The sequence below is a fragment of the Cardiocondyla obscurior genome, linkage group LG01, assembly GCF_019399895.1.
Source record: "Cardiocondyla obscurior isolate alpha-2009 linkage group LG01, Cobs3.1, whole genome shotgun sequence".
NCBI classification, from domain to species: Eukaryota; Metazoa; Arthropoda; class Insecta; order Hymenoptera; family Formicidae; genus Cardiocondyla; species Cardiocondyla obscurior.
In genome coordinates, this window is record NC_091864.1 from 10,977,779 (window position 1) to 10,995,330 (window position 17,552).

Here is a 17,552-nt window from a genome sequence, read left to right on the forward strand (position 1 = left end):
GAGACCAGAAGGGCAGAACTTGAGAATTCCCGCGGGGTACATCGGCGCGACGCAAGATGCGATACACGATTACGGTGTACTCGCTGATCGTGGATTTAAAATGAACGGACGTCTCCTTTATCTCGAAGGATATCCTTCCCTTAATCAAAAGGGACACGTTGGATGAAATCCAGCTAGTCAATACGACGCGGAGATCGCCGGGGGAGCGGAAGGGCATCAAGCGCGCCGGCCATTATAAAATCGATACGTGCGCATCAAGTTAGTTATATGTATAACGTGGCATTTCACGTGTGCGTTATCACAATGCACAATGCACTCGCGTGGAAATTATTAAACGCGGCCATACTATTTCGTCGCGATGTTGTTTCGATTGCCATCACGTTGTTGCCCACGAAACTCTGAGGTAACACGATTGTCTACGCGTCTTGTTTCAACACCGAATCGATTGATTCTGCCCCAAAGAGAAATTTTACGATCCGTTTCACGCAAGATTTATGCCCAGCCATTGATTCATCCGCACCGTAGTTATACATGCGATGACCCAAAATACTCGGACGCGAATCTCGCACAAGGGACTCTATTGTGCGATCGACACAGAAACGCCGCATATCCGACCTTCATCATATGAAAAAATTGATACATGGCGGAGGTAGGCAGAGTACAGTTTATTTTTGTACTCTGCAAAAAAAAAAAGTTTGCAGGTTCACCCTACAGGTGCGCACCTGGATGAATCGGTTCACAGTTCGTCGATCTCGCGTTTAATCAACTGTATATTGCACATATACATTCTGTACGCGGCTCCCTTGCGTATCTCCAATTTTTGGAAATAAAACCCTCTCTTCGAAAACAAACGCAACGGCAAAATACCGCTGAGAATACGTACAGTGTTTTTTTTTTACATAAAATTTATAAATTACTTTGGTAATAATAATAAATTAAATTACACCCGACTCATTCATTGATTGGATCACGTCATAATTGAAACGTGATTAAAATATAAAAATAAGCATACCGCTGTATTTTTTTTCCTGACAAAATAAATAACGAAATAATTTTACTAGTATAATGTAGTTTAAACAAAACCATAAGAGCAAATAAATGCACATATAATTAGATGTTTCTTGTACCCGTATTCATATAAAGAATTAAATTAATTTAATAGCGTATTTCACATTTAATGCAAAAAATTCTAATTATGTTTTATAAATTTGAACGTTTTTAATACAATCAAACATGAACATTGGATTGATCGATTACACTTGTCAATCTTATGCGTACACGCATATCTTAAATATGCATGTTTTTTATATATCAAATGTTTATTAACACGGAAAAATCAATTTTTCTCGTTCACGAATTTTAAGAGCCTGATATCGTCGTGAATTTTAGAATCAATTTAATAGCGATCTAACAATTTTGACTCTATCAAAAAAACCCAAGATTATATATTTCCTAATTATAAGGTTTATGAGTCTGTTTTTAGAAGTAAAGCTCTTTTTAAAAGAATCCGAAACTTATGTCACGAATATTTATATCGGATAACAATGTATGTAATTAGAGATAAATGTTAGAATTGAAAAATTCACTTACCTTTTTCCGATTCGTCTGGCTCGTCGCTGGCGCACTCCGGTGTACTTCGCTCTTCTTCACTACTACTGAAACTTCTTTGTTGCGTGACGCTCACCGTTGATACAGATTGAACGGGACGACCAACTTGTGTCTGATGCAGAGAATGCTGCTGAGAAGGATGTACTGCGGCGCGAATAGAGCCGATCTCGATCGGCGTTTGACTATAAGTCATTCCGATATCTGGATCTTGATCCTGCGTTAAAACATTAATATGCTATAAAATTCTTATGCTACCGTGATATTTAGCTAGCATTTTCAAATAATCACTGTTAATTGTGAAGCAAAGAAATGTTATATGTATATAGTTTTTCTTAAATTATTTATTAAATAAATCGATATAAAAATAGTACGTGTTATTTTATTTAAAAAATTGATTGACGAAGTTATAAGTTAAGTTAGGTTCTTACTTGAAAAGATCGCTGCCTCTGATAATTCGGCGGATGTTGTCTCATCAGACCGTCGAGCTCTCCTCGATATAAATTGGGATCGTCGTCAGGATAAACTGCAGGATGTCTCGGAGTTTGTTGCACCGGATAAGAACTGACCACGTGCGGCGTTGGTAAAGTTCTCGCATGAGGTGAAACGGACATTTCCACCCCACTATCGCTCGTGGACATCCGGCGACCTGAAATCTGCGGCCGCAAAAAAGAGGCTCAACTGAGTGCTTCGTGTAATACATCGGGACGAGGACGCGGGTTGATAATTTTTCGATCTTGACGAAAACACCATTCTTTTCATTTGCAAATAATTAAGTCGTAGAAATGGCATAATATGCTAGTCATTACAAACTTATCACGGTGTAAAACGTTACATATTCCTAGATATAAAAGTACTCGAGAATTTACGTGCCAAAAAAAAGAAAGAGAAAAATGTAAATATAAAAAGTGCGTTTCAATAAAAATATCAAGCGAGTAAGAACATTACCTGCTCTTGCTGGGAGTACTGTCTCCTGAGAGGACAGTTTCCGCTTCTCTGTAATAACGGCAAATTCTCCTTCTCAGCCGCGCTGTGTGCCCTCTCGAGTTTCGGTCTTTTATCCCGAGTTTGGTCCGCGAGTCCCTGATGACCACCCACCTGCAAGTCCTCCTGCATTTGCCGCACCAACGCGCTGTCCACGGCGCCGAGGCCTGTCTTCGTCATCCATTGTCCGGTCTTCGAAAGAAGTTCCTGCTTCTTCCGGCAAAGTATACACACCCATATCACCTGTAACCAAAAAGATAGCCTTCGCTCATTGACCGCGATAAAAATAGCGCAAGCATTTTCTATTTCTACCTCAACACTGCGAGAGAATATTTTAGGACAAGTGCTTTTAAAGAGCTTGCACAATGTGCTTTATTATGAATTGCCAAGAGGAAGAATATGTGCTCGCAATCATTTTATTTCTCCAAAGCGCAAAAGTATCTTGAAACTTATCGATCCAGGTCACCGCGTGCGGCCAGTGACGAGGATATTAATAGGAAATTACCTATAGAAAGTCGGCCGGTTACCAAGCTAATTGGAATGTATAATATAAAGCGGTGTGAGATTGATTATGGAAGTGAAAGACACGCAAACTGGAGTAGTCGTCTAGACATATCTACAACTGATGTCGCACAAACACGTAACTTTCTGATAAATAATTCGTATGAAATAAAAAATGCGCTTTATACTTAATAATCGGACATTTAAAACAATTATATTTACTCAGCTTCATAAAGCTCGCCAATTTTACAGAGAAGAATTTCTCACTAAGTGTCTGTCGAACCAAGCCATTGGCTTTAACTACATTCTTATGACACTCTGATCTAATTGTATTGTAAATTAAGTGAAGAACCATAAACATACATCCGTATTCTGTTGCCAAAAAATATTAAATGTAAAATAGTTTTTGACACTTTTCTTTAATATAGAAGAGACAAAAGGAAATGACGCGCGCCAAGCGTTTCAATAAATTATCTGTAATATAGACAAAAAAAATGCATTCTTATATGTACGCAACTGTTGTATATCGGATATAATAAGCTTCACAATTAGTGAATAACCGTTCGAATCAAGTAGTTTGCACTGTGAATAGGAACTAGTAGAATATTTCATCAAGATAGAGAGTGATGGATGGAGCGTTTAGTAGCAAACTACAAAACAATGCCTACGCAAACTCTCATCGATAACATTTTGCTGCCCATTCCCGTGTTACATTGAGAAAATCACGATGAGGATCAATGACGCTCCCAAATAACGTGACGAGCAGAGATTCGCGTTAAACTTTACTTTAAATAAATATATGTATAATTTTTGTCTGCAAGAATAAAACGAGAATAATATTGCGCGACATATAGTTTTAGTAAACACAAGTGACTCCAATTTGTAATTGTACACGTACAGAATTGTTATGTATAAAAGTGTAACGTTTTGCAATAATCGTGGCATAAAACTTGGCTGTTAAATAATATTAGTCGCTTAATAAAATTGTCAAATAAAACACGTCCGTTATGTTGACTGCGCTGATAACGCACGACTATTTTAACACGACGAGCCCTTCCCAATTAAATAAAAAATATGCACACTTCCAACTGTAATAAAATATTTATTACGATGCTGCACTCCAAGACGTTTATAAAAGAATACGAAGACGTTTAAATGCTTCAACATATATCTCCTAATTCACACGTTTCGTTAAATGTTTCTTTAAGAATTATCGGAAAATTTTCGATGTCGTTTCACAGTCGAGTTGCGAGCTTAATGTCCTAGAATCGGAAAAGAAAATTCTAAGGACGAAACCGGAAACTGTAGAAGATACGCACGGAGAGAATGATAGAAGAAAATGAGTCGTGTACGTGTGCACTCAAGCTTATTACCTCAAGCCACGACCACGATAGACTACGAATTTGGATTCCGAAGAACTGGAATATAATTGTCGTCGCACGTGCGTGTGACGATCGCGTACACTCGAATATGTATTCTGACGAAGTACTTACAACACCAACCATACGACGAGAACTGACAGCACGTTCATAAGCCAGAGTTCGCGAGGAGCGAAGAACAGAATGAAGGTGCAGGAAAAGGGAGTTGAGAACGAGAGAGGAAGCAGCAGCAACAAAGATAGATGGGAAGAACTTGAAGAGCACTTCGTTGAGTTGCCTAGACAGCAATATGTCAAGAGTTCAACCTCTTTCTGCGGCCTTCCTTCGTTCGTCAGCGTATCCTTCGTTTGCCAAAAATATTTCGTATTAAATATTTCGTGCGTACGTACATACATACAATGACTCACAAAAGTCTACATACAGATTGAAAATCGGCATTTCTGTTTTGAGTTAATAAGAATAAATTAATATTTGGTAACACCTTTTCTAGCTTTTAAAACGGGTCCTAACCTCCAAGGCATGGAATTTATGTGTGTGAATCATATGGATTTTTAATGGTATATGTATACTTTCGCGAACCACTGTATAACATACGTACACTCACCGTCAGGAATACCGTTCGGGGTGCTGCGACGGCGGCTAGCATACGTGATATTGGCGTGGTATGCGTCGAATCTCACACGAAGCGCGCGCGTAGATGTGCCGCTGAGCACCGGTCACCGAGGACTGAGGGGGAAACTACTACTACTACTACATCTCCCGTACTCGGCGGCCGAGAGAGGGTGAAGTTACGTACGCCAGCCGCCGTCGCCGCTCGTCGCAGCAAATGCCATATCTGTCTTTCAGTATATGTACATGTGACACATATGAATTACCTATCAGTCTTAAAAAACAAAGGAAAAAAAAAAAGATCTTCTCTGTCTTGTTAGGCGTCTGCGCAGAATGATTCCAGAGAGATTCTGATTTCGCGTAAACAATTATTGTTTCGATATACTTAATTAATAAAGAAGGAAAAGACGATGCAACAATTAAAATCATTTAAAAAACGGATTTAAAAAACGGTATTACATAAATAATTAGCTTTCTTTTTTCTTTAATTTATGATACATTTTAACAGCTTTTTCTGGCCGTCACCCTGGCTTCCACCCTTAATTAGAGACAAATTAATTCAGACTACTTTATCACGACGCCAAATACGCAGTCTCACCGACGGGGATACCGCCAGCCGAGCCGAAATGGCAACGACGATGACACACCGGCATCGTCATCAACATCCACATCCCAATACTTGGAACACGAAGAACGATCGATACCACACAAGCTCGTACAAGTCAATCCGATAAGTCACTACGACGTCAACGTTATACGGCACGTAATATTTGCCAAAGAATCAACGTCTGACTTCGGAAAACGTGATCGATACCAGCTTTAAATACATAAATCCTGCAATGTACATGTCACATGCGCTGAATTCTATTTCTTACTGGTAATAAAAGTAACCGAAAGAAGAAAAAAACAAAAAAGAGTAACAATTATTTTACAGATTCTAATAATTGATATTTCAAAATTGATTTCTACGCACACACATAATTTATATATTTAATTTACACATATAAAAATAATTTTAGAAAAAATTAAATATATATTTTAATAAACTACACGTTACTAAGACAATATATGTAATATTGCAGATATTACATATATATGTATATCTTGTGCTTTCAAAGGTTCCCCTTTGATCAGACAGAATAAACTCGAAATTAAATCAACTGAATCCACGTCTTATCTGAAGGGGTTCCCGTTTTCCTGAATAAAGCATTGTTTTTCGAAGAAAATAGTTCTGTGAGATCTTGGCGGAACAATAGAACCGACTTCTTTACTGTCAACAACCACCTGATGGATGAGAAAGACATAGGAAATAATAACGAAAAGTACACTATGACGCTAAAGCTGCGCATACACTTTATACGATTCGTTACAAAAGTTAAAAAAGCGTTTCTTCTTTGTCGTCTGTCGTATGCAAAACAAATAAAAAACAATAATTACAAATAAAAATTTAATACGAAACAATTTTCTAATTGTATGAAATAAGTTGTATATGATTAATCGTATAACTGTACGCGCAGCCTAAGGGTTTTAGTCGCGCAACGATCATCGACGTGTAAAACACCTGTACTTCGCCCTTAAGATTCGAGTGAAAAGTTCAATATGCATTTTCCAACATCATATCGAGGTATTTTGGAAGAGCAAACTGAAATCAATCTCAAGCATAATACAAACCAAGTACGTGGGAAACGTGTACGAGTCCGGCTTTCGCAAATGACGACCGAGCCTTTGAGGCAAGCTGACGCAATTACGAAGTGCCTCTAGTTTTAGGAATCAGTTTGCACACACAAGTTCGGCAGAGTTTCAAATGATACTACCGCCGGCCCCAGTGGATTATTGTGTACGCCACTATCAATCATCAATGAATCACACTGGTGTAATTAGCATAATGCGAAATTAACAAGCTAAAGTAGTACCAATAAATATCGTACGTATACACGCGCACCTACTTATCATTGGTTTTTACGATGTTTCCGTGCGTATAAAAGCTCCCAGATGCGAAAACATTTAATTAGCAATAAGATTTGTTTTGGAGAGAATTTGCACCGTACAACTTGATTCACGGAACTCGTAAAATTCTTCATAGAGTCCTTTGCGCAACGGAGATTGCGAGAATTTCAAAAGTTTATAAAACGCAATTTTATCTACTCGCTCCTTTTTAATGACTTTGACCTTTGCGCTTTTGCATCTTTCTGATAGAAAGCGTAGATTCATATTAGCGTCAAGGGCTTATACTTTGTCCAGCGAACTTTTCAGGTGTCCTACATATAGAATGAGCGAACGAGGGAGTCGTATTCCCAAGTCACTGTTCCACGGGAGGCGTCAGTTGAGAAACGACAGATGCTGCCGGTAAGTACTAAGTTCTTAGCGAACTTTCGATCGTTAATACTCCATTGGGAATATCAATATATGTGTTGTAACGCCATGAAAGTCGCATATATTTATCATCGACGCGCACACGTAACTTTTATAATTCGTTTATGATCGCCGACGTGCGAGACGCAAGGAGATGCAGCAGGTTTCAAACCACTTAAAATCTTTCTGGTAAATAATGCAAAATTGTCCGATGTTTTCTCGCTCTCGCTGTTACTATCTGTATTTACACGATAATTAAGTATTTGTCAAAAGTGATTTCACGGCGCGAGTGTTTAATCACGGAGTATAGTTAAACGTATAGTCACTTTCCTAGGTTCTAGTCAAAAAACTGCAACCTAAAGCATGGATAAACAAAATGATCGTGGAATAAATTAAACCGACTTAGCTGACAACGTTGTTTTCCATAAATACCAGTCACCATTTACTACTGCAAATCACCTTTCATTCAAAAGTGCTTTTACCTTCTTTGTTCATAAGGGACGCATTTAGAAAATTTTTTAACAAGAATGCAATAAATTTTTTTTTTTTTAATTAATTATAAGTAAAATGAAGCAAGTGGTTCATAATCCAACAGATTGTTATTTTGCCATTTTTTCTCGTTTTCTTGACCCCGTTCTTATTGACTCTCTTTACGATTATCTTAATCAAACATCAAACTAGATATACATATATCTCTAGCGCGCGCAGCCTTCGTGATGCCGCTGTAACTCGCGAGAACAACGTACAATTCTAAAGTGAAACTGTGTAGGAGCGCGAGTAAAGAAGTCCCAGAAGAGCGTAGATTTGACGGATAGAGTATATTTTATATTCCATACCTTTCCTCTTCTACTTCCCTTACATACTATCCTCCTTCCCCGTGCACCTCCACCCCACGTACCTTACCTACCAAACTTAGATCAATATGTTGCGTCACGTTCCCTTCCTTCCTCGCCTAACGTCTCACCGTCCGCCCAGCCACCTACTGCTCCAACATCCACCCCCCCCCATCCCTCCATGTGAACCAGCGCGACGAGTGACGTCACGCAGGGACGCGCCCCATTCATAGGCTCCCACGCAGCGTCCAGGCCGCGGGAATGGCAAGAACAGGACAGAGGGAAGCAAGGAAGGAAGGAAAGAACGTAGTTCGCGCGAGCGGCTTGTGTATAAACGAGCAGCCAGTATCGATTCTCTTCCAGCGAGACATTTAGATAACTCTGTAATTTCGTTGTTTTCACAACGGGACGCAATTAAACGGTCGACCGCGACGCGACGCGACGCAACGAGACGTGACGCGGAGTAAATGTATAAAAGAGTTCCTGCTCATTTGTAACGAAGAAAAAATCTTCCCTTCTGTCCACCGCGGTCGTGGATCAATGATGTAACGAGACTCACTCACGATGACGTTTGCCGTAGTGTTCGCGCGCGGCCATGACGGAGCCGTTCATGCATGCATGCGTGCGTGCGTGCGTGCGTACGTGCATGTGTGTAACCCGCGAGACGTCTGGGGAGAGTCGGGGGTTTACTACAAAATACCCTAACTACCCCCATATCCGCCTACGTTTTGCGCACTCGACATTTCCGTGCCCGAACGCCGTTAAATTTTACGCGGACACGCTCGTGAGCGTCATTGATCAGCGCGCCTGGATTACTTTTAATAATCCGGAAAATGGAACTTTCTGTCTCTGCGCTGAAAGAGATGAAAGATGCTTTGGCTCTCGCGGAAGATAAAAGCTATTACATGTTCGCAGTAAAGAAGTGTCCCTGTACAAAATATCGCACACACGGCAGGTGACCGCGTTATTTGCGCACGTACCCAGATATGTTCTCCAGATTTCCTTTCGGTAATTATTTCGGTATTAAATCCGTAATTTATCTGTCACAAAACTGGGTCATTAAATAAAGCCAGAAGATATGGTAATCGATAAAACCGGTAATCCAAGCTAAAAATAATAAAGAAAAAATCTAATATTATATTTCTATTTATTCAAATGTCTATATTTATATTCACACGCGCGCGCACGTTGCGTTGCATATACCGCAGTTGCCCCTTATCATCTCTAAGTAAAATCTGCGATGTAACAGTGTACTTATATGTACAAATGGTTATCGCGCACTCTTGATACGACAATAAATATACAGTCACACCATATGATCAATAAAATCTTTCTCACGTGCTGTCTTCTATATATATTATGATTATTAGCACGAGGATTACGTCGCGGCCGGAAAGGCTACAATTCGAATATGGTAAATCGATATCATAATACCGCGCGAGGACGGAACGTAACCACCTCGATACAGAGATAAGAATAATATTTGCGCAAGTAGATAATCGCGTTAGAACAGTATACGGTGCAAATTCGACGAGCGTTAGTTTCTGTTTGCGAAAATCTCTATAGATCTCGGGGAATGTGGCGGGGCGTCGATAATATTAAAGTTTTTTAAGTACCACCGAACGACGTACGTACACATAACACTCGCCGAAAATTAAATTAAATAAATTTTTGCAAATAAAAATCCTGAAAAGTCGAAATTCTGCGAGTGGAAGTAGCGAGAAGAAAACAGTGCTGCGGACGCGCCACGTAAACCAAAAAACACAGAGGATCTACGTTATTTTATGACGGCATTACGCCCACCGGATAATATTCACACGCGATAAAGGGTTAATTGATACTCCAGCATGGGGAAACTTACGCGTCGCTCTATAAGGTCAATTATTCTGACATATTTTAGTAAGCACCCCTGAACGATACTCACCGATTGTTATCTTTTTACAATGCTATTGCTCTTTATTGTATCTACATTCCGTTAATTTTTAACACAAGCTCTGTTACTCTATCACTGTCCACCCAGTATTTCGCTGCGATATTCGATAAAGCTGTCAAAACTAAATTTTCCCTCTTCCCCTTCTCTATGAAATCACGCGTCATCTCCTTACGCTATCTCCGCCATCGCAGAATACGTGCGCACGTAATGAGGCAATTGCAAAATTTTTATCTAATTTAAGGAACGAGTTAACGAACTAAATACTAATTTAAAAAATCAAAACAACGCCATTTTTTCAATCTCTATTTTTATACGTTCACAAGAAGTTCGCTCTAAGAACAGTGCGGGCCTAATGAGTTGATTTTCCACACTTTAGACGTTGCTTCGAGCAACACTCGTTTGGATTGTAAATTAAATTCTTTTCGGTTATTTTGTTAAAATGATGTATATATACCCATGACATTCTATGTATATCCAGAAAAATACTGCTCGACAAGGGTACATTATTTACATCAGATGCGTTAATATCAACTTGATCACTGGGCATCACACACCGATGGTTATCTTTCTATTTTTATTTTCCGTGTGATCTTTTTACGTCGAGGCCTTCGAAAGGTTTCTCCGCGGTACTACCGAGTACAACGATGTAATACACGGAAAGAAAAGTGATACGTCAAGATAGATGCTAGCGACAACTCAATCAATTTGGCCTTACGATTTTTCTGGCCGGTTTATTCGCGTACTTCTTTTTCTGTGCTCTCTTACCTTGCTTGACCGTAATGTGACCTTTCCACCGCAGCGTGCGCAGCATCGGATGTCGCAGTAGTTGCAGATGTGGCCGACGCCGTCGGCGAACTTGGTTTTCAAGCATATGTGACATGTGGCGTTCAGCTCAATCCCGGCCTTTTTGTGTTTCTCTGAACGCATCCGTATCGTTTCTTCTAGGATTTGCACCTCATCTTGCTTTCGTCTATAATATCAAAAATTAAATGATTAATAAAATTAAATGTAAAGGAGCTTTAAAATTAAATAAAAAATACAAAGCTATATTTAAGGTTACATTTATTCCGTACATGTCCGACCGTAATCGCATCTTTTGTTCTTTATGTACTTCCGTCGACTAATTACACGAAGAACTCTCTCAAAATGCAAACGAAATTAATGAACCCTAAAGGAATGAAATAAACATCTTCCGTACAATAGACGCGACATCAGTATATTTTAAATTTAAATATATCGCAAACTGCAGTTGAATAAACAGGACCGTGCTCTTTATTCATTAGAAAATCAGTTCAATTTTTTACGCCGTTTGTGCGTTTATTCTACTTTCAGAGAAAAATTAAGAAAGAATAGAAAAACAAAGAAAGAGACACTTTTCTAATTATTTACTTTTGTTTATACCGTAAAATAAAACCATTACATATAGGTGAGATAAAATATAAATAAAATTATTTTATATAAACATATAAATTAGCCATGCATGAGGATTTAATTCGTGGAGATAAAATTTATTTAAATTTAGAGCGGAAAAAATGATATTAAAAAAAAAAGTCTCATATGTCAACGAGACCAATACACAAAATTATCAAGCATACGCAACATACATATAAACATTTATTAGCAATATGATTTATGCGAAAGACGTTCAATAAATAAGCCAGTCGCCGTCATAACCGTAAGTTTTTATTTTATTCCTATGAGTAACTTGGCGGCACATTGCATCAATTATAAGGGTTTATATCTTGGATCACATACGCAATGCCGAATCAGACTGCTGAGCTTCGACCGGAGGTTGTTGGCACTGCAACGTGCCGATTCTACCCCAATAACAGAAACGTATCACGGACTAGCCAAAAATCGACGAAACGCTACTTTGTACTGTGCAAAACAGAATTTCGGAGCCGATAAACCTGTGAGCATCAATCCTGTAGTAAAAAGAACATATAAACTGGATTTTTTTTTACCCTTGACCGATTGTCAAATAAAGGAGACAGTCGCATCTTGACATCGTAACCCAAATCCTGAGTTTGTCGATAGAACAAAAGCCGCCACATTACAACGAGGAACGGGAAAAGGTAGTTTCACCACATCTATATACCTATATTTCTCTAATTACTTTACCGATAATCGAGTGACTCGCGCACGCAACGGTGATCACACTCGACAAAGAGTCGCGCAAGACTTTCCCACTTCTGCGTTACGAGCGATCGTGGAAAGGTCGCGACACGCAAGAAACTGCTCTCCCATCGACATGAAAGGACTAAAAAGAAGCTTGTACAGATGAAGTATCGCAAAAATACCCCTTGTAGTTTTGTATAATTTTCCCGTATCTCTAGCGCAAATTAGTTTTCCGCCTATTGCTGCCTTAGATATGCCTTACATAGGTATAGATTTCAAATATTAGCGCAAAATAAACCGAAAATATATGTAACAATAGTAATTCATAAAATTTTTTTAAGTTACAAAACATTAAACTGTCTGATTAATTTAGTTATCGCAGAACATTAATATAGCATCTATGACGTCATAAAATAAAAGAAAGGTCAGCGAAACGTTAAGGCGCGATAATACGATCGTATATTAAAACGAAGGAAGGTAACCTTTGATTCTCAGAGATGCACATTTATTCTTCACAAAAAAAAAAAAAAAAAAAAAAAAAAAAAAAGACGAGAATTTTATTTACACGTAATTATTATTTCTCTGGCACTGCCAAAATTGATGCAACAACTTAATTACCAGGTAAACTTTTGAAAATTATTGCCCTCAATCGTTTCGATTTCAACGGTATTTGTGCACCTTCACCCTTTCCCTTTCTCTTGACCTCACCCTTCCTCCTCACCATCGATAGATATGCGTTGTATATATGATCTGTAGAATACGCGTACCTATATATATTTTACCCTTCAAGAATTTACCGTACCAACAATCCAGGCGCTTTCACACCCCGTCCAAGAGCTATGCTTGCGTACACCTATGCATACCCTATGCAGCTGCAGTAGCTCGTTACTACGCCACGTCAAGGCTCGTCGCCTTGCATTTTACATGCGTCCCTACACGTACTTGTCGTCTACATTACATGATCTCGTGCGCATCGGTATGGCACAGCACGCTTTCCTCATTACTCTTTCCCTTCGTTCTCACGTCCCCGTTTTTCGCTTGGTCGCGACGACCTATCAATAAAACCTGTTCACTGCGCAACGCCCGGTTTTCTTCATCTCTCCCCCTCCTCTCTCTCTTTCTCACCCTCTTCCTCCCCCCTCTCTCTCTCTCTATTTCTCTCTCTCATTCACCCCATTCTCTTCTACTCTTTTTCGTTTACAGTAACATTACAATGTTAGCTATCAAAGTGGAGTACTAATCTCCATTCGAACAATTACACACGCTCGTGCCGGCTGTCGTCTTTGGTAATAAGCAAATCGGTCGTTTTATTTTTATCACTGACTTAAGGCTGATTCCAATCAATCGTATGCATGTACGTCACACGTTACATTCGACATGGTCGATGAGTCGGTTGTACGGGGCGCATATGAGATGTGAAACTTTGTTGCGAATGCGAGTGCAAGAGCAAGAATATTTGTTGAGAACACATAAGCGATTTTTATTTTTGACCGCTTAATACAAAAAAAAAATGAGAGCCGGCGCGATAATCGGGAGCGTGTACGGGGCCGTGGACACATAAATGGAAGATGTAGGTGTAAAGCGGTCAAGGACTAATAAGCAGGTGAGCCGGGAAAATAGGTGAAACGAGCCGAAGCAGATCCATTGGTCAAGAAATACCTTTACCCCATCGATCAGTTATCGTTTCGTTCGTCTGTCAATTGTGGTAAAAAGTAACCAAACGACATCTCACTTTCGCACTATCCAGGTTAATTTTTGTACCTGAGATCTGATCATTAATATCTTTTATCCCTAATTTCAATAACTTTTAAACTTAGCCGAAAATTAACTTTATACTTATTAAAAATTTTTTTTTTTTTTTTTTTTAATTAACTTTATATTTATATTAACTAATATAACTTAAAATAGACACTGTTGTTGCAATTAATGTTATTGTACCATTTGTAAAACCACTTTTAAATTCAATATTTCTTTATCAAAATAAATATAAATCATTCAATAAAGATTTTTGTTAGAAAACTTTTACTTTTCCGTTGAATTATCTCGATTAATTATCGAAATCATACTAAATTCATATTTAAAAAATAATTTTAATCGTAAAAACATAGATATATCTGTTTAAACAGTCCGTCAAATATTAACTCTCAATAGCGTTCATCAGATGTTACTCAGTTTCATGGTTTTATTGCGGCAGTTGGAATAAAAATGGTCACAATTACCGAAAGCATGGACAATACCGGCCACATACATCACGATACGTGAATGTTATTACAGGCATTTCACCAGCCTGGCAATATCCGGTGCAATAGAGTTCTAAATACCCGTGTGAAAGCTCGCGCGTCCTACTGATGAAACAATACTTGATCAATAGTTTTTATTTATCGCGCAAGTCACGCTTGTACAACAATAAATAAAAATTTAAAAATTGGATACACATTTGCCTTAAGATTTAGTGTTATACATGATCATCATTAAAAAAAAAAGTTTTTAATATCGTATATATTGCTTGAAGTTTGTTACTTCAATATTTTACTTCATAATATAAGTAAAGAAAAACAATTTAAATTTATTTAATTACTATCAGATTGCTACTCAGGTATGTATGTAAATATTTAATATAACTATTAATTAATTCTTTTATTAATTTTATATTATTTTAAAAGAAAATTTTTTAATATTATTAAACAAACAAAGTTATACGCGTTGTATTGTTTTTGTCTTTATTATGCTGTGAAATTATATTTTGTCTATTAACTCATCAACAAGTTTGTTTTTTCAGGAAACGTATTTTGCATAATGTGCACGTTTCGATTTATGTGACAATAAGTACTTTAATTTTATCTACTGGTATTTTTCAAATATCAATTTAAATATCAAATAATAAAAAAAAACATACTATACTACATGTAACACTATTTAATAGATTCCTTCGATAAAAGACTTGCAAAAATGTCCACATGCTTACGTGTCATTCAGTATAAAATTTTTGGGGGAGAAGGGGGTAATATAAAATAATAAGTAAAAATAAAAAAAAGTGATGAGCGCATCGCTTACCTCATAATCTCGTGATCCTGTTCCTCTTCCTCCTTTTGGCGCATTAAAACACCCTCTATGATGCGCCTCTCCTCGGGGGTGAGGTGCGACATGTCGGGTGTCTGAGGTAGCTCCGCCATCACGGTGGTGGCGATGTACACGCGTGTACGAGATATGCGACGTGAGTATGACGCGGGTGGGCAGGTTGGTGCACCACCGACAACGTCGACGTCGACGTCGACGAGACCTTATCGTTGCTCGGATGGGGTTGCACCCTAGACGCGCTTCTTCCACAACGGCTGTCGTTATGGAATATAACGATCGGGATAATGTATAATAACCTTCTACGACTACGAAGCACGTCTGTCGTCCTGGGGAAGTCATCCGACACCCGTTGACCGCACTACCGCACCGCACCGACGCGGAAACGCGAGCGCACCGGGGTTACGTCGTCGTCGTTGTTGTCGTGACGGCTGCACCGTCGTCGTCGGCTCAGCACTCGCAGTACGTTGCACTCGCAGATCGCGCCAATCAAGACGCAGGACCTTCTCCGTCGTTGTGGTCGATGACTTCGGTTTGGCCTTTTTCGCGCGGAATAACGTTAAAAGAAAGCGGTAGACGTCCTTAAATTTTGCACCGATCGACGTCTGGCGCGATACGGTTTCTTGTCCTTGTCGCAGCTTTTTCTGCTGTTCCTGCTGCTTCTGCTGATACGTGGTAGAGTAATCGGGCAGTAGTCGAGCTGGTCTCATGCGAGTGCATAGCGTGCTCGTGGCATGGCCGCGAAGTCGGGTACCGTCCTTCTCGTCGTTTTCCTCTTCGTCTTCGTCGTCGTCGTCGTCCTTGTCGTCCTCGTCTTCGTCTTCGTCCTCGTCCTCGTCGTCGTCGTCCTCGTCGTCGTCGTCGTCGTCGCCGTCGTTGTCGTCGTCGTCGTCGTCGTCGTCGTCGTCGTTGGTGTCGGTGTCTCTCGTCGTACGATTACCGCCCGTCGCATATGTATGACAAATCATGTTCACAGACTATGAGGAGGCTCTCGCATTCTCTCTTGCAGCCCGGCCTCACGCGCTGCGCTGCCCGAATGCACCATCGGACGATACGCGATCACACTGGAGGTGGTATCCTCAATCTCACGGCGTTACCTATTCCGTTCACCGAAGGTGAATCGAAACCCCGGCAAAATCGGACTACGGGGCAGCCTTCTAGTCGAGGCACGATTCCTTATGCGGCACGTTACCCGATAATGTCGATTGGACTCCGCTGCTAGATAATGGCTGCGCCCTTCTGTCCCTCCGATCCTTCGAAACTCTTTGGAACCGCATCGATTGAAAAGGAAAACGGGTCACTGGGTTGCAGTCGCCAATAAATAGGACTCCACTTTCGCGGCTCGATCCTCGCGCGGTCGAACGCCGTCGTCACCGCCGCTGCTATTATTGTTACACCGTGGCTTTTTGACGTCTACCAGGATTTTCGTTTAGTTATCCTCCGGACAACTGCGACGAGGCGATGCGTCCACCAAGCCACCGGACCCAAGGGACAAATTGCTTGTCGTTTCGTTAACTGGATCCTACCGCGCCTACGAGAAACATGTTCGATAAGTGATACAGTTTGTCCATTCGATAGGCAGGTACCGCGCGATCTCCGTACGATCACCAAAGAATTCCGCGATTCACGTGGCAACCGACACGACAATGGCGCTTCTCGGCGCGCCTCTAACGGCTGTCGCGACACCCACGCAGTCGATCGTCTCCGAGCGGAGTGTTACACACCCACGACAATCGTTTCCCCAGCTGACGATTACGAAGAGGGTTGTCCGTCGCTTTCAGGAGTACCACTCTATCATTGTCGAGGTCGCGATATCGTCGCGTTCATCGTTCGTCTCGCTGTCGTCAATGTGACAACACCCTTATCGATATACTGCCTTCGTCAGATTAATTAAATACACCTCGTCACTTTTCGAGTCAAATATATTATATTTCACGCTTTCACCCTCCCGGCACAACACTTACTACGTACGTTCCGCGTTCCTTGACGAGCTTACAAGTAGAACGGCTGAAAACTTGTCATGCACGGCGAAAGCGAGGAAGAGCCAGGTGCCTGCGCATTCGCAACGCCGTCGTTCACCGTTGATTGCCCTGCGTTGTGTTGTCCTTGCGCTGCGTCGTGTCACGTCGCGTCGCGTCGCGCTGCCGACTCACAGTTTCATTT

General features: G+C 40.2%; 1 protein-coding gene across 5 annotated transcripts in view; it reads right to left on the reverse strand.

Moving 5' to 3' along the window:
* The window catches only part of Rim (Rab3 interacting molecule), a 54,420-nt gene extending 38,917 nt beyond the window's left edge, over positions 1-15,503 (reverse strand). For all 5 annotated transcript variants that reach the window (XM_070659408.1, XM_070659443.1, XM_070659434.1 and 2 more), the window contains exons 1-5: positions 15,369-15,503; positions 10,962-11,166; positions 2,554-2,832; positions 2,037-2,261; positions 1,591-1,822 (exon numbers count right to left, since the gene is read on the reverse strand). In XM_070659408.1, coding sequence (XP_070515509.1) covers positions 1,591-1,822; positions 2,037-2,261; positions 2,554-2,832; positions 10,962-11,166; positions 15,369-15,487 — 1,060 coding nt within the window. In that variant the 5' untranslated portion in view covers positions 15,488-15,503. The remainder of the gene's footprint in view (positions 1-1,590; positions 1,823-2,036; positions 2,262-2,553; positions 2,833-10,961; positions 11,167-15,368) is intronic.
* Between the last annotated feature and the right edge of the window lie 2,049 nt (positions 15,504-17,552).